We start from the raw sequence: 18108 nt of genomic DNA, 5'->3' as shown, positions 1-18108 counted from the left end.
TTCTGAGAGATGAAGCCAGATTTGTGATATTAAACTCACAGTTGCCATAACATACAATTTATTTATTAGTATCAGTGCATCACTAATTAAAACTGCATTTTAAAACGCCTCCTCACATACTTAAATTCCCAGGATTAAAAGTGTAAATATTAGATTCAATCCACATAACTACATAGACTGTGGAAAACATTTAGACATTTATACATGCTCCTGGGCCCAGATTACTGCACTGTTCCTTCAATGATAGCTCAAAGGAACTGGTCTTGGCATGATAGAAGTTATCAGTAGTACATCCTTCAGAAAAATATAAAGACCCCTTTATCTTAATTTCCTGATATGTATTATCTTAATTACCCTGCCCTTCCTGCTTCTGTAGGTCACCGTCCTGATAGAGCTGTCAAACAGGGTAGACACGTCTCAAGTACAGTGTTAACATTTCAGTAGCCGGTGATATATATAATAACATGTTCGTACTTTACAAACACTGCATTAAAAGTAATTCAGACACAGGTGACGACATAAAGGAGATCCATTTATTTTAATGTAGCAGGCACTTTACAATGATCCCCAGTCTACCCCTTTGGTGTACATCACTGGTTCCATTATTAAATCTCTGCACAAAAACAAAACGAGAGTATGGGACCAAAGATGTGAAATAAAATAAAAATAAAACATTGATTAAATCTTTTTTAACCACAGAAAACACTTCAAATCCAATAACAACCTCATATGTTTGAGCTCGCTTCAGCTGCTCTAATTCACCTGATCTTAAATATGCTGTATTCACCATGTTAACACCGGCTTTGTTTTGTTTTCCACAGTACGTTTCTTCCCACTCAAAACCACGTCGGATTGAAATCTTTTTGATGCCAGTATATCATAAAACAACTTATGCTATATTGGCATATGAACATTACTTCACTTGTACACAAGCAATTTTTTTTCCGTTTGAAACAAGTGCTTCGGTGTTTCTCTACAGTTTACAGTTCATAGACTTTTTTTTTTTCTTCGAGACAGAAGCATTCAATATGATGGTCTTTTCTTCTTTCCTTTAAGCAACAGGCAAACCTGCCTCGTGTCCTCGGTGTGACAGCGTCACTGTGTCCAGGTTCAGTCGGGTAGTCATACAGTCTTCCTGGCTGTCATAACTCGAACAATAGAGCCTAGTCCTCCAACAGCAAATGCCTAAAAAAAAAAAATGTATATATATTTATCAAAATTACATATATATCATATGATTGATGTAAACCAAAATAATGCCCCTTTTTTACCTAACTTTTGATAGTTTGGGTTTACCTTTTCATGCCACTGCAGCAATATGGCACTGCTATTTTCTGTGGGCCTCTCAAAGCCTTTGTAGATGTACTTCATGAGAAGATCAACTCCATTCTTGTCGAGAGATTTAACAGCGGGCTCTATATCGCTGCTCTTAAACGATGTTAGGACCCTCAATACCACAACCTGAGCTCTTTCCTGAGAAAATGAAAGACAGGAAAGATGCAGTCACCCGGCCTACACCCCATATGCTTAATTTTGAAATGTAGTTCTTGGTAAAACGGTCTGTACCTTTATTGCTGGGTTCCTGCTGTTGATTGGAGGGTTCCTAAGAGCAATGTGAAGGGCTGCCATCATGTCCCCTGTGCATTAAAACTGGTTAAGGAAGACATCAACAGCTCAAGCTCTTACCATACCTATAGTATAGAAAAGGAAGCTTTAAATTTTGCATAAACTCACACTAGGAGGAAAGGAGTTTTTGACATGAAGTTGTCTCAAACATGCACTCACACTCAAGCCCAAGAAGGAATTTCTCAAAACAAATGAATGTTTCAGATGGGACTATACTCTCAGGAACGTGGATGATCGATTGTTTGGTGCTCTACTTGCCAATGCATTCTCCAACAACTGTCACATGCTTTGAATGATGTTGGCTATCCCGACTAGAGTAATTTCAGCTTCTGAATTAGAAGAGACATTAATATAAATTTTTAATCCAAGTATTTGAATTTTAGGTGCTGTGACCTCAATATTAAAAATAGAAGACCTCATCATAGAAGCAAAACAGAAAGCTCAGGTCTCAAGACACTCGTCTTCCACGTCCTGGTGTTCCAGAAAAACTCTAACTTCTTGTCCCTAGATGTCCTTTTGTCATGCTGTGCTGAGGATATTCCACCTAAGTTTGGGATAACTTGTACAACTGCTTTTTTCGCTGTAATATAGAACCTCTGGATTTGAAAATGAAAGATTGTCCAAGTCTTGCTTTGAACTAATTTGTCAGAGAATCTATTAAAATGACCTCTTGATGGCAGATACTTCTCAAACTAACCTCAAAAGGAGCATAAATTGAAAAAGGTTTACTGAAACCTTTACTCTTTTGAATATTTACAGATTACAGACTTATACACATATGTATATTATTATACATATGTACACATTAAGAGTTTTTTTTAAAAGATATGATTACCTTTATTCAGCAAGGATGCATGAGGTTTATAAAAAGTGAGAGTAAAGACAATAAACAAAAACCAGCATGAAATCAGCATGCTGAAAGTGTATACACTGGAGTGATGGCTACTGAAATGGCTACTCAATTTACAAAATTCAAAGTGAGCGAACAAAAGAAAAATCTAAATCAAATCAATATTTGGCGTTACTACCTTTTGCCTTCAAACGAGCATCAATTCTTATAGGATTGTAGTCAGGTGTATGATCAACCAATTATACCAAACAAGTGCTAATGATCATCAATGTCACACGTAGGTTGAAACCCAGACATGAACTGAAACAGAAACAGCCGTGTAGGAGGCTTAAACCTGGGTGAGGAACGGCCAGACTCTGCTACTGAGGTGAGGTTGTGAAAGACACTTTCATGTCATGGCAAGATTGAGCACAACAACAAGACACGAGGTAGCTACACTGAAACAACAAGGTCTCTTCCAGACAAAGATTTCAAAGCAAACTGTGGTTAGATGTGCTGTTCAAGCTCTTATGGAGAACGAAGCAGAAAGAAACTAGCAGCGTTGAAGATCGTAGATGCAGTGGTCGGCCAAGAAAACTCGTCAGGATTAATGGTGTTCTCAATGCTGAGAAACACAGGCAGATATCCATCATGCAGTACCATCAGGGAGGCGTGTGATTGGCCTCAAATTTATTCTGCAGCAGGACAACGACCCCAAACATACAGCTGAAGTCATTAAGAACTATCTTCAGCGTAAAGAAGAACAAGAAGTACTGGAAGTGATGGCATGGCCCCCACAGAGCCCTGATCTCAACATCATCGAGTGTGTCTGGTATTACATGAAGAGACAGAAGGATGTTAGAAAGCCTACATCCACAGAAGATCTGTGGTTAGTTCTCCAAGATGGTTGGAACAGCCTACCAGCCGAGTTCCTTCAAAAACTGTGTGCAGGTGTACCTAGAAAAATTGCTGGTTGAGTTGATTTAGTTTTCTCTTTTGTTCATTCACCGCATTTTGTTCACTTATGAAAAACACTTCCATTTTTTTAAAGCGTTCTTTGTTTACAGCTTTTTTTCACACCTGCCTAAAACTTTTGCACAGTTCTGTATATAATAAAAATAAAAAGTGAACATTTCACACTATATCATGAATGTGCTAAAAGCATGGGATTCATTCAAAGCATCAACAAACTCTACAGGGACCAAGTAAGGCTCCTGTGGGACCTCTTGTTTTTCAAAGTGCAGCTCAGTGTACTATAATAACACATTGCGGTTCAGCTCTTTGCATTCTGCCCCACTGCACAGAAGTGCTGCTACACAAGTCAAATGCTGATGCCTACCCAAGCTGGACAGACCATCACACTCAAAAGCTGCACATCTAGCCAGAGAGTCTCAAATTAAAAGATACTCCGCTGTCTATTAAGGAGGTTAAAGAGTGCTTATCACAGGTTTGAGACCAGGCGAGAAACACCGCAACAGCGATTCTCCTATGTGTAAATTAAATCTGCAAAAAAAAAATTTGGGCTCACTACAGCTGCTCCAACAGATACCATCTGCAGGAACTTACGAAACCAGGTACCACGGTATAGCAGACAGGAAGAGGAAGCCAGATGCAAATCAGAGGTCTCTGGGCACAATTGGGGTAGAAAGCGCTAAGGTGACTGGCCTCAGATATGGAAGTCAAATATTTTATTTCACATCCTGCCAGGGCCAAATCTCAACCCTTCACACAGCAGAATGATCACGTCACTGGCAACAACTCTTCATCCAAAACTAGAGGAGTGTACGTTCAGGCATATTTCACCCGTGAGCATAACCTGCACCATGGAGATCATAAACAAATAGAAAGATCGTCACAGACAATCACACCATTGTGCAGCCTATGCAGTACAAGGAAACAAGAATGGCAACGTTACAATAGCGTGTGGATTCACAACTCCCTTAACAGGTTTATTACTGTGAGACAATGTAGGTGACTGTTTGCTTCGAAAACCTATTACCATAAACGCAGTCTAAACTAATTGGAAAACTGACAGAATGATGTATCTGGATTGTCACAGAGCTCTTCTCAACAAGACAGCAACACGCTCTTAAGGAAAGAGTACATTATACTATATATAATAAAGGTTGAAATACCGTCAAGGCTTAATTTCATTTTTAAACACGGAATACGCTTCACTGACTCTAAAAAACAAAGTGCTGGAACTAAATGTGTTTACGGATCTGATATTTCTTTTTAACCCCCCCATCGGGTGTTGAACGCAAATTGGCCCCAGTGGTTACTTCTGTGAACAAAACGTATTTTGAATTTTTGAATGGTCTAAAAAATATTTCTAATTTCGTTCAGAGCTTTCAACTGTAAACGACAGCACTTGAATTAATTTTACATGACTGCTGTAAACGGTCACATGACCCGAGCGCTTTAATTCCAGTTCACCTCTTGATGAGATCCTTTCTGTCTTAAAGCGCCATAAAAAAAGCATTTATGTCATAATTCAAACTAATTATCATAATGTCATAATTCAATGATACTGCTCAATATCGTAATCAAAGGAATCATAAACAAAAAAAAAGCCCCATTTCGAATAAGTAACTTATTGTTTCACCTGATGAAACGTTAGATTTTAAAGTACTTTCAAAGTATTATTAAAAAAGGATTTAAAAAGCATATAAGTTCTCTTGGGTCTTATTAAGCGATTTTAAAATTTACAGTAGTGACCAAGAATAAAACATACTTCCAATAACTTGCAACGTTTGGGAAAAACATTTGGAATTAGGAAAATTAAACTATAACCATGAACTAATATGCTGACTAGGCGCTTATGTCAACAATGCTTACTGTTATCAATGCTGAAAACAGTTATGCTGTATATAACACCGTAGCGGAAACCGCGATACAATTTACAGCAACTTATAGCGAACTACACCCGAATAAACGCGCTGCGAAAATATTGTAAACAAAGCCGCACAATCATCACGTCACCGTGCCCCAGTACTGTACAGAGGCGCGCGCTCTCATGTCACGCGCTCACGTCTCAATTCATCGTAACGACGCGCTCACATCAAAGGATATTGCCTGATGAGGTTGTCGACCTCCACCGCGTCGGGTCCTTGCTGGTCGGCGGGCTCGTCGTGATCGTCCACGAATTTATTCTCGTCGAATTCATCAATGTCCACCTTTCTGAAGCGCGAAGACAGCGTGTTCTTGGCCATCGGGGCCAGTGTCCCTCTCCGGCGTCCCGTGTGCTGTAACAGTTCCTGCGCTCCGGTGCGAGATTTCGGTCTCTGCTTGTGGTCGGCGTCAGGGACTCCACATTGAAGCACATCCAAAGATGGATGAGTTGCTTAGTCGAAGTGGGCTGCGTTCAGTGTGCTATACCGCCACACGCCAGCACACGAGCTGTTTCGGTGTACCGATGCGGAGCCGCATATTTAATATGAAAGGTATGATGGCGAAAGCTGGAGCACTACCGCCGCCTGCTGGGTGGGAGTGCATGAAAGGATTTTACAATTAAAGGGACAGTTCACGTTAAATTCTTCAAATACCTAGTATTAAATACATATACCCAAGGATTCACAGGAAAGGCTTAAAGGAATAGCTCACCTAAAAATTAAAATTCCCCATATTTTACTCACCCCGAAGCCATCTTTTAAATTTTTTTATTTATCCTGGCTCTTGGTAATGCGGGTGGATAGCAGCCATTACATTGAAGCTCTGCAAAATATATATCCACAAGTACTGCAATGTAAAACTAACCTATACACCTTCGGGGGTTATCACATGTCTTCTGAAGCAGATCGATGGGTTTTTCTAACGAAATATTTCTAGCTTTCCAATTGTAACGTAAATAACTGACTTGGCTGGCCTATGATGACTCGGCGTATACTTCATTAGTCAAGTCAAAAGTCAGTTATTTATGCATTGCCGAGCATTACCAAGCTTGGAAGTGCCAGGAAACATCAAACTCAGACTTGTGTTCGTCTGAAAGAAGAATGCCTTGAAGAAACTTGCCCTGGCTAATTTTGCCTTTGATTTATCTTAAAATGCACACTAGTAATGCTTTTTTCTAAGACATGTTTATAAAAATGACTTAAATGTCCTAATTGAACTATGCTATAGCTCCCTTTGGTAAATCTGTGGTAAGGAGTCTGGGAGTCAGAATTTGATGCTTCTTTGAAATTTGACAAAAAGATCAACACTGTGGTCAAATGTTGTTTTTTTCCATCTAAGATCACTAACTAAGGTTAAACCATTTCTGTCCTCGAATGATTTTGAAAGGATTATTCATGCTTTTATCTCAGTAAGTCTGGATTGTTGTAATTCACTGTATTTAGGTGTTGTTCAAATGTTGTTAAATCATCCTTAATTGCTTCAAAATGCTGCTGCTAGGCTTTTAACAGGTACACCTATCAACAGCATGTAACACAAATTTTAGTGTCACTAAGTGGTTGCCAGTGCAATATAGAATTGACTTTTAATCACTAATTGGCCCCACCTTACTTATATATATATATATATATATATATATATATATATATATATATATATATATATATATATATATATATATATATATTGTATTGTATATTATTTATATACACAACCAGTGGAAAGTTCGGAATCAGAAAGATTTGTAATATTTTTTAAAGATGTTTCATATGTTCACATTTAATATACATTAAAAACTCATTTATTCCTGTGATGCAAAGCTGAATTTTCAGCATCATTACTTCAGTCTTCAGTGTCACATGATCCTTCAGAAATTTCAATGCTGATTTATTATCAGTGCTGTTGTGCTGGAACCTGTGATATTTATTTTTAGGATTCTTAAATGAATAAAACTTTAAAAAGAAGAGAATTTATTTTTATAATTTAAATAGAAATCTTATCTAACAGTATACACTACCATTGAAATGTTTGGGGTCAATCGTTTTTGTTTGAAAGAAATGAAATTCTGATCTGTTAAATTGATAATAAGTGATGGCAAAGATTTATATTGTTTGAAATGATTTGTATTTTTAACAAATGCTGTCCTCGTTGACATTCTATTCATCAAATAATCCTGAAAACAAATATTGCAGTTTCCAAAAAAATATTTATACAAACATTTTCCCAATATTTTAATTCTTTTCATCCCCAGATTCCAGATTTTCAAATAATTGTATATCAGACAAATATCGTCCTATCCTAACATAGCCTATTTATTCAGCTTTCAGATCATGTATGAATCTCAATTTTTTAAAAAGTACCCTTATGACTGGTTTTGTGGTCCAGGGTCACATTTATTAAATATGGTTGTTATATTTATATTATGACCTTCTTTAGATGCTTCTTTTTACAGCCACAAACATGTAAAAATAAAACCATAGCAATCTGTACATTTATATATGATAACTCCACCCAAACACCACCAACAATTGTTGACAGCGCAGCACGAGTTTCAGTCTCAAATGTAAACGTGTTGTGGGCGGAGTTTGGCCGCTAGAGGGTGCTATACGTCACTGAACGCCGCGTCTGCGCAGCCGGTTTGTTGTGTCCGCCATATTGAATTTCTCACAGAAGAAGCGTGTCTTTCACCGAGGACGAGTTCTAAACTTATATCTAATCTACGTGAATCAGTGTTTTGTTTGGAGTATTACTCAGCGATGGGGAAGAGGTATTACTGCGACTACTGTGACCGCAGTTTTCAAGACAACTTGCACAACAGAAAGAAGCACCTGAACGGCGTCCAGCATCACCGAGCGAAAAAAGCCTGGTTTGACAACTTCAGAGGTACTCGCAGAAAACTTCACAAAGCAGTAGGAGGCTGTAAAACAATTAATTTCAAATTTAACATTCATATTAATATTTCAGACGCTGCCACGGTTTTAAACGAAGAGCGGACAAAGGAACCCTGTAGAAAGTTTCTCCAGACAGGTGAGAAATATGACTAAAGAAAGATATATGGCCATGTAGTATGTATGCATTTATTATGAATCCAATAAGTTGGATTTCCTCTCTCTGTCTTTCAGGACAATGCGTATTTGGCACAAACTGTCGTTTTTCTCACATGTCTGAGAGGCATATTAAGATGCTGGAGCAAAAGATTGATGGTGAGATACTGCAGCAGTTTTCTTTGGACCTTCATCTTGTGACGTCTTTTTAGATGTGCCATTGATCTTTAAGTCGTAGTTTACTGAGAAGGCAAGCTGTTGGCTTACAGAGAAATTTTCACAGTCCGTTAAACTGAGTAGCAATTGTGGCAATTTCCTGTCAGATGAAAAGCAGCAGAAGGAAGACCCTGACCAAGATGGATCGTCTACTGGGCGTAGAATTGATGAATGGCTCTCCAGAAGAGAGAAGAAACTGGCTGCTTTGACATCAGGAAGGTACTTCATGTGGGATACAGCGCAGAATGATAATTTTAAAAAAGACTGGAACGTTTCCAATAAGCATTTCATTCAATAAGGTTTAGTTCTTAATTACATTGACGTTGATGGTGACAAATGATCAGCTCTTACAATTCACTCTCTACCATAAAGGGTTTGGGGTTCGGCATTATAACTTTTTTTATTTGTCTAAAAAACAACCTATTTTTTATTATGATTGAGTACAATGCCGAAATTAATAATGGAGGATTCCAGCTGCTTAGGTGCCAGTGTGTTTGAGAGAATTCAAAATGCATGAAAAATCTTGTTTTAGAGGTCACCCTGGCACACATTAAAATGAGATGCCTGCAGCCTACAGCTGTGTCATTTGCATAATTATCTGCATATAGGTTCCAGCGGTAGAAAAAAACGCACACGTGCTCTTGAGCTCAGCAGTCACCTGTAACTCCTTTCTTTTTCAGAGTTTTAAAGATGGAAGAGGAAGAATGCGCTGAAAGCATTGAGATACCTGCATATTTGCTGTCTATTCCAGATCTTCCTCCATCTCTTCACCCCCCGCCAACTGGTGGTTGGAGAGTGACGCTACACAATGAATGGGGTTGAAATGTAATTTACAAAAGTTATTTTATTGCTTTTTTTCTTTAAGGACATGCTGCTATCTTTTATCATTATAAAGCCATTGTATGCAAATCCTTATGAAGGAAGTTCACAGAAAAATAAACTAAATTTGCTGAAAATTTTTTTTCACCCTCAGGCTGTCCAAGATCATTTTTTTGTTCCCGCCAATGCCTCCAAAATCTTCCATTACTTGCTTGCCAGTAGATTCTCTGCAGTGAATGAGCGTTGATCCATTAGTACGCAGCAAGCGATGTAACGCTAAATTTCTCCAATCCTGTTCAGATGAAGAAACAAACTCTTGGATGGCCTGAGGGTGAGTGAATTGTCAGCTAATTTTTCTTTCTGGGTGAACTGTTTCTTCAAGGGCCAACAGTGTGTATATATTTGTGTCAAATTTTAAATCTGTGCAAGTTGAGGTGCAACAAAATCATGTTTTGCAAGAATAAACACGTTTGCATTTTGGACAGTTCATAGGAGTATTTTGAACAAACCCAGTGCAGTGAATTTCATAAAATGTGGAGCTGAAACTTGTGTGTTCGGAAAAAGAACGCAATGTTATTTTCTTGTAAAAGTTGACATAATTGATTGCTTTTATTTGCTGTGTATCATAAAGTTGACAGTGTTCCCAAGCTGAACGGTACACTATATAGAAAGTTATTGTTTTTTTCTGCGTCTGTGTCGGTGGTGTAGATTAAAATTCAGATGAGGGAGGCGTTTTCAATTTATTCCTGATTGCTTGTTCCAAGGAGGTTTTGTACTGCTAGCTTGCATGGCCTGCACTTATAAAAGGTCTTATTGGCTAGATGCTTTTTGATGGTCTAGGTGAGATTAGCTACTTAATACTAGCACCGGTGTGTGTATATATAGCTCGTGGACCTCTACTGATGCGTTCTATATGCATACTCTTGTGGAAGTATGACCAAATAAATTAAGCTAAACCAGCATCTTTTTTGTTGAAGTGCTCATACTATAAGAAAGTGAAGTGAATGAAAGTAAGAATGAGAAGAAGAAGAAGAAGCACCACTGTTTTAATTCATTTGTTCACATGGTACAGTTAAATGTAACATCAGCACATGTTGGCACATCATAGATTCAAGGTTGTTTTCTAGGGCTACATTGATGCAATATAACGTTACATACATTAGTTCGATATATTACTCATACATCACTACATTAATATAATCAAGTGAGCTAATTTGTAACTGCCAATGTGTATCAGCCATTATGTAGTTGGGTGTAATAGATGTAATTTAAGTAAATGTGCTGTAATATTTCCACGTGGAATAAGATGAATTCTTATAAAGAAATATTTGGAAAATACAAAAATAAAACTATTTTTCATATAATCCTAGGACTTTTACCCATTTATTACTCTGGATGAAAAGAAAAACATTGCCGTGTTAAATAATAATATCCTTATTAGTGTGTAAAAACAATTTGCACAGCAGATCACATGCTTGAGCTTTGGAAATCGACAGCGTGATATGTTTCTAATGTCCTGAAATCTCAATTGGTATATGTATAGATATATACATTGTAACTTTAAATCACAGTAAATTGTCATCAAATAAGCATAGATTGCATATTTTAACAACATAGGCTGCCCTTGACACCATACAATACAACATCAGAAAACTACAAATGCATGCAACTGCAAAGAAACAGGTTTTCGTCTTTGCTTATTGTGCGCAAAGGTTGTCTTTTCATGTCAGCGTTACCTTCATGATGTGAAGTCAGAATGTCCGAGTTTGCTGACTACAAACTTTCTGTAATGTAGTAATATTACGTCTTAAGTTGTATATCGATATCTCGCTCTATACCCTCATAAAATGCAACTATCATTACAATCATATGCAGTTGCAGATTGATTTTAATAACCAGATTAAGTCACATTAATCTTTCACAACAGACTTAACGTACGTTATTGATTTACCAAATTAAGTTAAATAAATGTTAAGGGACAACTTAATATGTATCAGTTTAGTGTCATCTGTGATACAGCACAAACACGTGAATTGAATACTGAGAAAGTGCACAAAAATATAGACTTTGGACTTCAAACCTAAGACACACAGAACAACACCATCCAATTTACTGTTTAGGCACTGAGATTACTGACAGATGCATAAATTACAGATAGATGCTGGATGCATACATTTATTTCAGAGTATGCATAAGCCAAATATTGCTTGTTACTTGTAACTCGCACCAAACTTAAAGCTATTAAGTCAACTTTAAAATAATCTTTTTGATTAACTTGCACTGGTTAATTCCCTCTGAGTTAAGCTATGAACGCGTAAACCTAAAGCAACTGTATGTAGTTTGGTGTATTTTTGCAACTTTGGAGCCCCCTGTAGGTAAGTGAGCGGAATCCACTGCCGTAATTTTCGCTTGAAAGCGGTATGCGTGCATACTGCCGTAAAGCAATCCGCCATTTCGCGCGGAAAGTCGCAACCGCTCAACACCCACAACAAACATTTGAGGCGAAAATTTTAAAATTTGAACGAAACAGACCGTTTGGTCGAATTATTTTGTAACAGATATTTCAAGTAAAAAAACAACAACAAAAAAATAAAACATACAGTTGCCTTAAAAGCAAACTTAACTACTAATTTTAACCTTGACCAGGATAATGTGGACACAAATTTGTTTACGATGACAGAACGTTAATGTCATGACCATTATATGGATCACAACACCCTAGAACAATGAGATCCACAAGTTCTTAAAGAAAATAATGATAATACTGATTATTCATTGACAACACTGATGTTATCGAAATGCTAGGAAACACGTCATGCAAATATGTAATCATATGTATTAACACTCACAACAGTTATATTGCAAGATATCGACAAAAAACATTTAGTCGCACGTGGCACACAATACGAATAGCCTGTAATACTCGGTAGTTTTTCACAATACTTTTTCCTCACACAACCAGCAGACAATTTAATAAAAGACCTGTCGACGAACAATCCTGAGAGTCAAGACTGGAAGAAATACTGTTTTTGCAAGTTAACAAAAGACGATTGCACAGGTTAGATTCAGTAACACTTTGGATTGTCACCAAATTTATACTCTATTTTCCGTCACAGTTTATTACTCGTAGATTTCTAGTACATTCATTTTCTTTTTAAACCGATCTAAGCCTAGCTACTCATGTTGAAATTTCTTTTATTTCCTCTTTAAATGCTGTTCAATATCCCCACGGATCAAACCGGCGGTGTTCGCATGGTGTTGGTAAAATTAATTTAGCTTCAGCCAGATCTAAAATTGTGTGAGGTATGTGACCCAGTCACACGTTGTGACAAAATGGGGAAGTAGTTTTATAAATCTCATTGTGTCAAGTTCCATAACGACCCTGACACGATGTTGATATGAAGTAAATTACAGCTATACAACACAATACTTTACTTTAAATATGATGTGCTACATTAATAGATACCTACTTTGTAACATAAGGCAAAAAAAGTAACATTTTATAGGACAATGATCATTAATATAGGATAAACTATTTTTTGGGGGGCTTAATTTGTCTGTCTAACAACAGTCTGTCTTTACCTTGAGTTTATAGTAGAATGAAAGTGCAGCCTTTGGTGATTCTGTAAAACTGTGGTCGTTAGAAACTAGTAAAATTAGTAGGCTTTTTTTTTTTTTTGCATGTTTACCTTGTTTCCTTTTGTCAGTCATTCATTGTCTTAGAAACAGAACTGCTCATTTCATTCCTCTTCGAAGCATCTGATTGGCTGCGATGAGCATGACGCTGATGATGAATGCAATGGCGAAGGCACAAATCAAGCTCTTGCGCACACAGGTGTGCTTGACTTGTTGCATGGGACTTGCTATGAGGACAAGTTGAAGGAAACGGAAGAGAAAGGTTATTATAAGAAATACTGGATTCTTTCTGCATCGAAGTCCTGCAACTCTAGTACGTTCCATTGTTTGTATCGCTTCATTTGTCTGTATATATGCATTTCTTTAGTAACAGAGACTTTTTCTACATAGTTTTACCAGTATGTGGCGACAAGTGAATCATTCACTCCACCGATTGGTGAGTAATTACATAATTTACTCAATTCATTCAAAACGTGTTATGGTAAAAAAACCCAAAGTGACTACTGTGTTTTGCTCAGCATTGTGGACCATATAGAAATCGACTCAATATGAGCTATTTTCGATATTAATATTTCCAGCTGCCGCGGATGACAAAACAACAGCACTCATGCGTGTGTGATATTGCATCTTTTTTTTTTTTTCTGGGAAGACAAACGTTTAATCTCTTAACTTTCTCCTCAAGTGTGTATTGGTTTTTTGCTTCAGTTAGACACAATATGTGCATAAGCCTCTTACGAATAGGAATAAAAACTTGCCAGTGGCTGGTATTCAGTAGAAGGATACTTTCCACCAAAGAATGCGAGATGTTCAAGTGCTCATCAGTATTGCAGATACATTCCCCACTGTCCTGCTTCAAACAGATTCATGAGCTCCCTTATTTCCCCAGGACTATCAACAGAATATGTTTCAGCTAAAAATAGACCATTTTTCTACACCGCTGCAATGGCCTCTGTGTCTTGGGTTTGTAATGGAGTTGACAGACAATTTTGATTGACACGATAATGCCAAGACGCTTCGTAATGAAACGGGTGCGTGGGCACACACAGGGAACGAATATGCTAGAGACAACCAGCCAAGGTCAATGTATCATGTTTGCCGCAATTTGGTTATCATTTTTTTTGCTGTGCTTTTGAGAATTGTTAGCGTGTGAACACTTACTGTCAATATCTACTTGGCACTCTGGGCTGTTTAAGTGACTCTCCTCAGTCATGATGATGTTCTCGATGTCTTTCATAGTCAAATGGTCACAGAAGGTGTCGTACAGGAGTCTCTTCAGCTCATCCACAGTCAGCTTTTGTATGTCACACTAATAGACACAAGGAGAAAGGAGAGTAAAATCGACCTTTTCATTAAAGGAGCTATATTCAAAATGCCAAATATCCCTGTAAATGATTAAATAACTGCCATAAATGATCAGCGGCTGAGTTATACTAAATAGCACATTTTAAGAATATATTGCCTTGTAATGGACCGAAATGCCACTTTCAACATTAATTTTAATTCAATGCTATTACTACCAAAGAAATGTCAGCAAGTTAATTACAGAGTGTGAATAATGTATGAATAATCTTCTTTCCACCAGTAATCACAGGGAGTCACAGAACAATGGAACAAAGTAAAGCTGAAGCCAGACAGAACTAATCATTGAGACTATGGGGGGAAATAATTGAGATTATTTCAAAGAAAACCTCCACACCTTCCAGAATATGGAGTCAAACTCGGCTCCATGGAATCTGTCAGGCATACCAGCTGAAGACAGTTTTGGTCCGAGAAGTGCTACGAACTCTTCAAAGTCAACCTGACCGTCTCCTGCGAAATGAAAGGTACACAAACACAGGCCAGCTTCACTGCAACCTTTTCTTGAAGGAGATTGTGATCTTACGCTGATCCAGCAGAACAGCCAGACTCTAATCTTTTGAATCGTTATCAGACACATCAGTCCTTTGTTTAGTGATTCACAATAACCATTACAATATTGAACTGTTTTGCTGTTGCAGGTGTTTTGTATCGAATTTGCAATTCCACCATGCCTATCTGTCAAATGTCCCCTTAGCAAGGCTTAAATGTAATCAAATCAAGACAAATTATTAGTGATGCATAGAATGTAATGCAATTTAACAACAGCTAAAATACGCAGAGCATGCGTGTCCGAAGATATAAATGTTTCGGTAGTTTTTGCAAGGGCTGATATACCGTCCATGTCCAGCCTCTGAATGATCACCTCCAGCTCCACTTCATTTGGCATGTAACCAAGAGACCGCATGGCCACTCCTAGCTCCTGTTTTGAGATGAACCCGTTCCCGTCACGGTCAAACACCTTAAAGGCTTCACGGATCTCTGCAGATGTGCCAGACACATTGCCATGTTACAACATGCAATGACATGAGACTTTTTTTTTTCTTTAAATGTTGAACATTGTCTGTTTCAGTGTGCTTGATTGGAGAGTTGAACCGCTTTTCCCAATTAATCAGTGATTACTTATCCAGTGAGTAAAATCAGGATAAGTGCTATGACTGATTGTCCTTTAAATGTCAGGAGACAATCAAATACAACTTTATTAATAACTGTCATTAAAAGTAATAAATGTCACAATGAAGCATGATGTTATTCTAAAAATATTTAGATTTTCCAAGCCATATTTTCATTTGCCGTGACATTATTTTATATATAATGCAGAATTGCATGTGATCAATTGTGAAAGTTTGTTAACTTTAACATATTAAATATATATATATATATATATATATATATATATATATATATATATATATATATAGTCTTTTATGGTATAAATTGTCATGCGGCCTATGGACAGTAGCCTAATTGTACACCTAAAGGAGGTATGGTATCTGTTTTTTTTTTTTTTTTTTTTTTTTTCAGATTTGTCTCTTTGTATATAAGAAAAATATGAAAATCCACATCATTGAGTAATTAAGAGGTAGGCCTCTATCCTCTAGAACTGAAGGTGTATCACATGCATAGAAATGGCTGAGTACAAAAAAGTATGCGTAAAATCAAAAAAGTAAATAACTAAATTATGTCATTTAATATATGCAATTCCCCAATGTTTGTTTTCTTCAAGACACTTGAATGAATATAATTTCTATATGGTGCAACCTTTTTAAATATGTTATTTAAATGTGTTTTTGTCAAAGGATTTAGTGCTATTTATTACATTTAATACAAATATTAAATACTAGATAGCCTACATTCGCGTGTGTTATCAGATACGAACGCCCACCTTCAGGCTTCATATTGTAAGCTTGATCTCCACTATAGATTCAACTTGATGGCGTTTGTTCATACGCCTATCTCCGATCCAAAAATAAAACCTAAATTAAAACGTGTACTTTTTTTCAAATAATTTGTCGACCTTTACGGGAAAAAAACGAGCAGTTTCTTCATTGTGGACAGTAGAGGCTGCCGCAGGGCGCTCTCCGTGGTGCTGAAATCCACATTCACTAAGTACTAGCAGCGCTATCGCCACAGATAACGTCTCTCTGCAACTCACAATGAAATATCACTTACCCTCCACTTCATCCTCGGGGAGGCTGACGGGAGTCCTGTAGGAGAGGATATCTGGAATTGAGCAAAGTCCCCTGTACATGAACCTGGAAGTCACGGCGCGCACTGGCATTTCTGCGAGGGCAAACTAACGATTGTGTTCTGATCTTCATAAAGCACCTGTAGTTCGGCCACTGCAACTTTACTACAGAGCGCTTACTGGTAGCTCAAAGCCAGCAATCAAAACGCATTCGTCTCCATCCTGTCTTATCTCGGTCCAGGTGCGATTAGTCACTCTGCACACTCAACGCAGGAATGACCATTCATTCGATCGATTGCGGATTGCCGTGCATCAGGTGCAAAAACTATTGCAATATGATTTCACGATTTCAAACATTCAAGTATTGCCATTCAGACGGAGCTTGTGTGGTACAGGTACGCGTATATTGCTGGAAATGTCCTCGCGCTCTGTACATCTTCAATTGGGTTTGAAGGATAAACGTAGAGCATCCCAACGCCTGTTCGAAAACAACGTGCCGTCGGCTCTCCTTGAGATTACGGTGGTTCCATTAGCTTGTATTCACCGGGTACAGATGTGCACGATTTGCACTGAAACCTCCGTTCGAGTGCAAAAAAACCCGAATTGTGTCACATTATACTAATGCGCATTACCTCCTGGGCATCACCGCCTCCCTCACGCGCTTGATGCAATCCTACAGGTAGTCGAACGGTCTCGAGTTGTACAAATCAGAATATGTTGGAGCACTCCATTCACCGAGATATCTAACATTTTAGTTATTTTTGTCCATTAGGAACATAGGAGAAAATGTAGCTCGCTCTTAAGTAAACGACAAAGCACACGATAAACATAGATCCTCCGTCAGAGAACGACAAATAACGCGTTCGTTTACTAGAAATCGCTGATGCTAATTGATTTACGCGAGCTCGAGGTGCTGATCAGAAATCCAAGAAAGCTGTGCTCCGCTGCGTCCTCGGCGAGGTCTGATCCACGAATGCGCGATCGCCTGATGCGTGCATCTTCAGCCAAAGTCACTCGCCTACACTACACGCGCGCGCTCAGACGCGAGCATCATACCAAAAGCCGCTTTCAATCAAAACTCTATCAATTTTTCCAAAAGCTTTTTGTTGTTTGCCGGTAACTCGGCTAAAGAAGAAGTTCTACGATATACATGTTTAAAATTTCCATAGCCTATTTTTATGGAGGCGCATCGGGCCTTATCGTCTAATGAAGTATTATAGGCTAATATAATACACTTTATAACAAATATTAAAATATTACATGTGCGAGGTCTAATTCTAGTCGAATATAATACACTTTATAATAAATGTTCAAATATTACATTTGCGAGGTGTAATTTATATTAATAATAATATCTAATAATCTAATGACTTTTTTGCATTTGTAACGCCTAGGTAAAATGTATAACTTAGGTTTCCGTGGTTCAGCTCACAGTGCATACATTTTCCAAAGTTACTTTATTATAAATGAAATTAGCTTTTACTCGCGGGCAAAATAAAGGACTA

The 18108-nt window shown here is 37.7% G+C and overlaps 3 protein-coding genes and 1 long non-coding RNA gene across 5 annotated transcripts; 2 read left to right on the top strand and 2 right to left on the bottom strand.

Moving 5' to 3' along the window:
• Window positions 1-511: 511 nt before the first annotated feature.
• Window positions 512-6597, bottom strand: arpc5lb (actin related protein 2/3 complex, subunit 5-like, b). Its single transcript, XM_043239908.1, has 4 exons — window positions 5528-6597; window positions 1567-1639; window positions 1297-1473; window positions 512-1185 (listed from the first exon to the last, which is right to left on the bottom strand). The coding sequence occupies exons 1-4, from the start codon at window positions 5665-5667 to the stop codon at window positions 1123-1125; spliced, it is 453 nt and encodes a 150-aa protein (XP_043095843.1). The 5' UTR covers window positions 5668-6597; the 3' UTR covers window positions 512-1122.
• Window positions 6598-7363: 766 nt separating this feature from the next.
• Window positions 7364-10385, top strand: zmat5 (zinc finger, matrin-type 5). 2 transcript variants are annotated; one of them, XM_043239906.1, is made up of 6 exons: window positions 7364-8227; window positions 8309-8371; window positions 8467-8547; window positions 8712-8823; window positions 9285-9429; window positions 9578-10385. In XM_043239906.1, the coding sequence occupies exons 1-5, from the start codon at window positions 8101-8103 to the stop codon at window positions 9424-9426; spliced, it is 525 nt and encodes a 174-aa protein (XP_043095841.1). In that variant the 5' UTR covers window positions 7364-8100; the 3' UTR covers window positions 9427-9429; window positions 9578-10385. The 2 variants fall into 2 exon arrangements, with proteins under 2 accessions (XP_043095841.1, XP_043095840.1); XM_043239905.1 differs by having other exon boundaries at window positions 7366-8227; window positions 9285-10385.
• A 65-nt stretch (window positions 10386-10450) lies between these two features.
• On the bottom strand, window positions 10451-17806 carry cabp7b (calcium binding protein 7b). Its single transcript, XM_043239902.1, has 5 exons — window positions 16588-17806; window positions 15253-15396; window positions 14756-14868; window positions 14218-14365; window positions 10451-13286 (listed from the first exon to the last, which is right to left on the bottom strand). Exons 1-5 carry the CDS (start codon window positions 16694-16696, stop codon window positions 13159-13161), a joined length of 642 nt encoding a protein of 213 aa, XP_043095837.1. The 5' UTR covers window positions 16697-17806; the 3' UTR covers window positions 10451-13158.
• On the top strand, window positions 13232-16406 carry LOC122345617. The gene is made up of 3 exons (XR_006251016.1): window positions 13232-13372; window positions 13450-13495; window positions 14642-16406. It is a non-coding gene; the product is annotated as an uncharacterized LOC122345617 (long non-coding RNA).
• Window positions 17807-18108: the final 302 nt, after the last annotated feature.

Source organism: Puntigrus tetrazona, chromosome 5 (genome assembly GCF_018831695.1).
Source record: "Puntigrus tetrazona isolate hp1 chromosome 5, ASM1883169v1, whole genome shotgun sequence".
Classification (NCBI taxonomy): Eukaryota; Metazoa; Chordata; class Actinopteri; order Cypriniformes; family Cyprinidae; genus Puntigrus; species Puntigrus tetrazona.
Note: the sequence above shows the minus strand (reverse complement) of the source record. Positions and strands in the feature narration are given on the sequence as shown.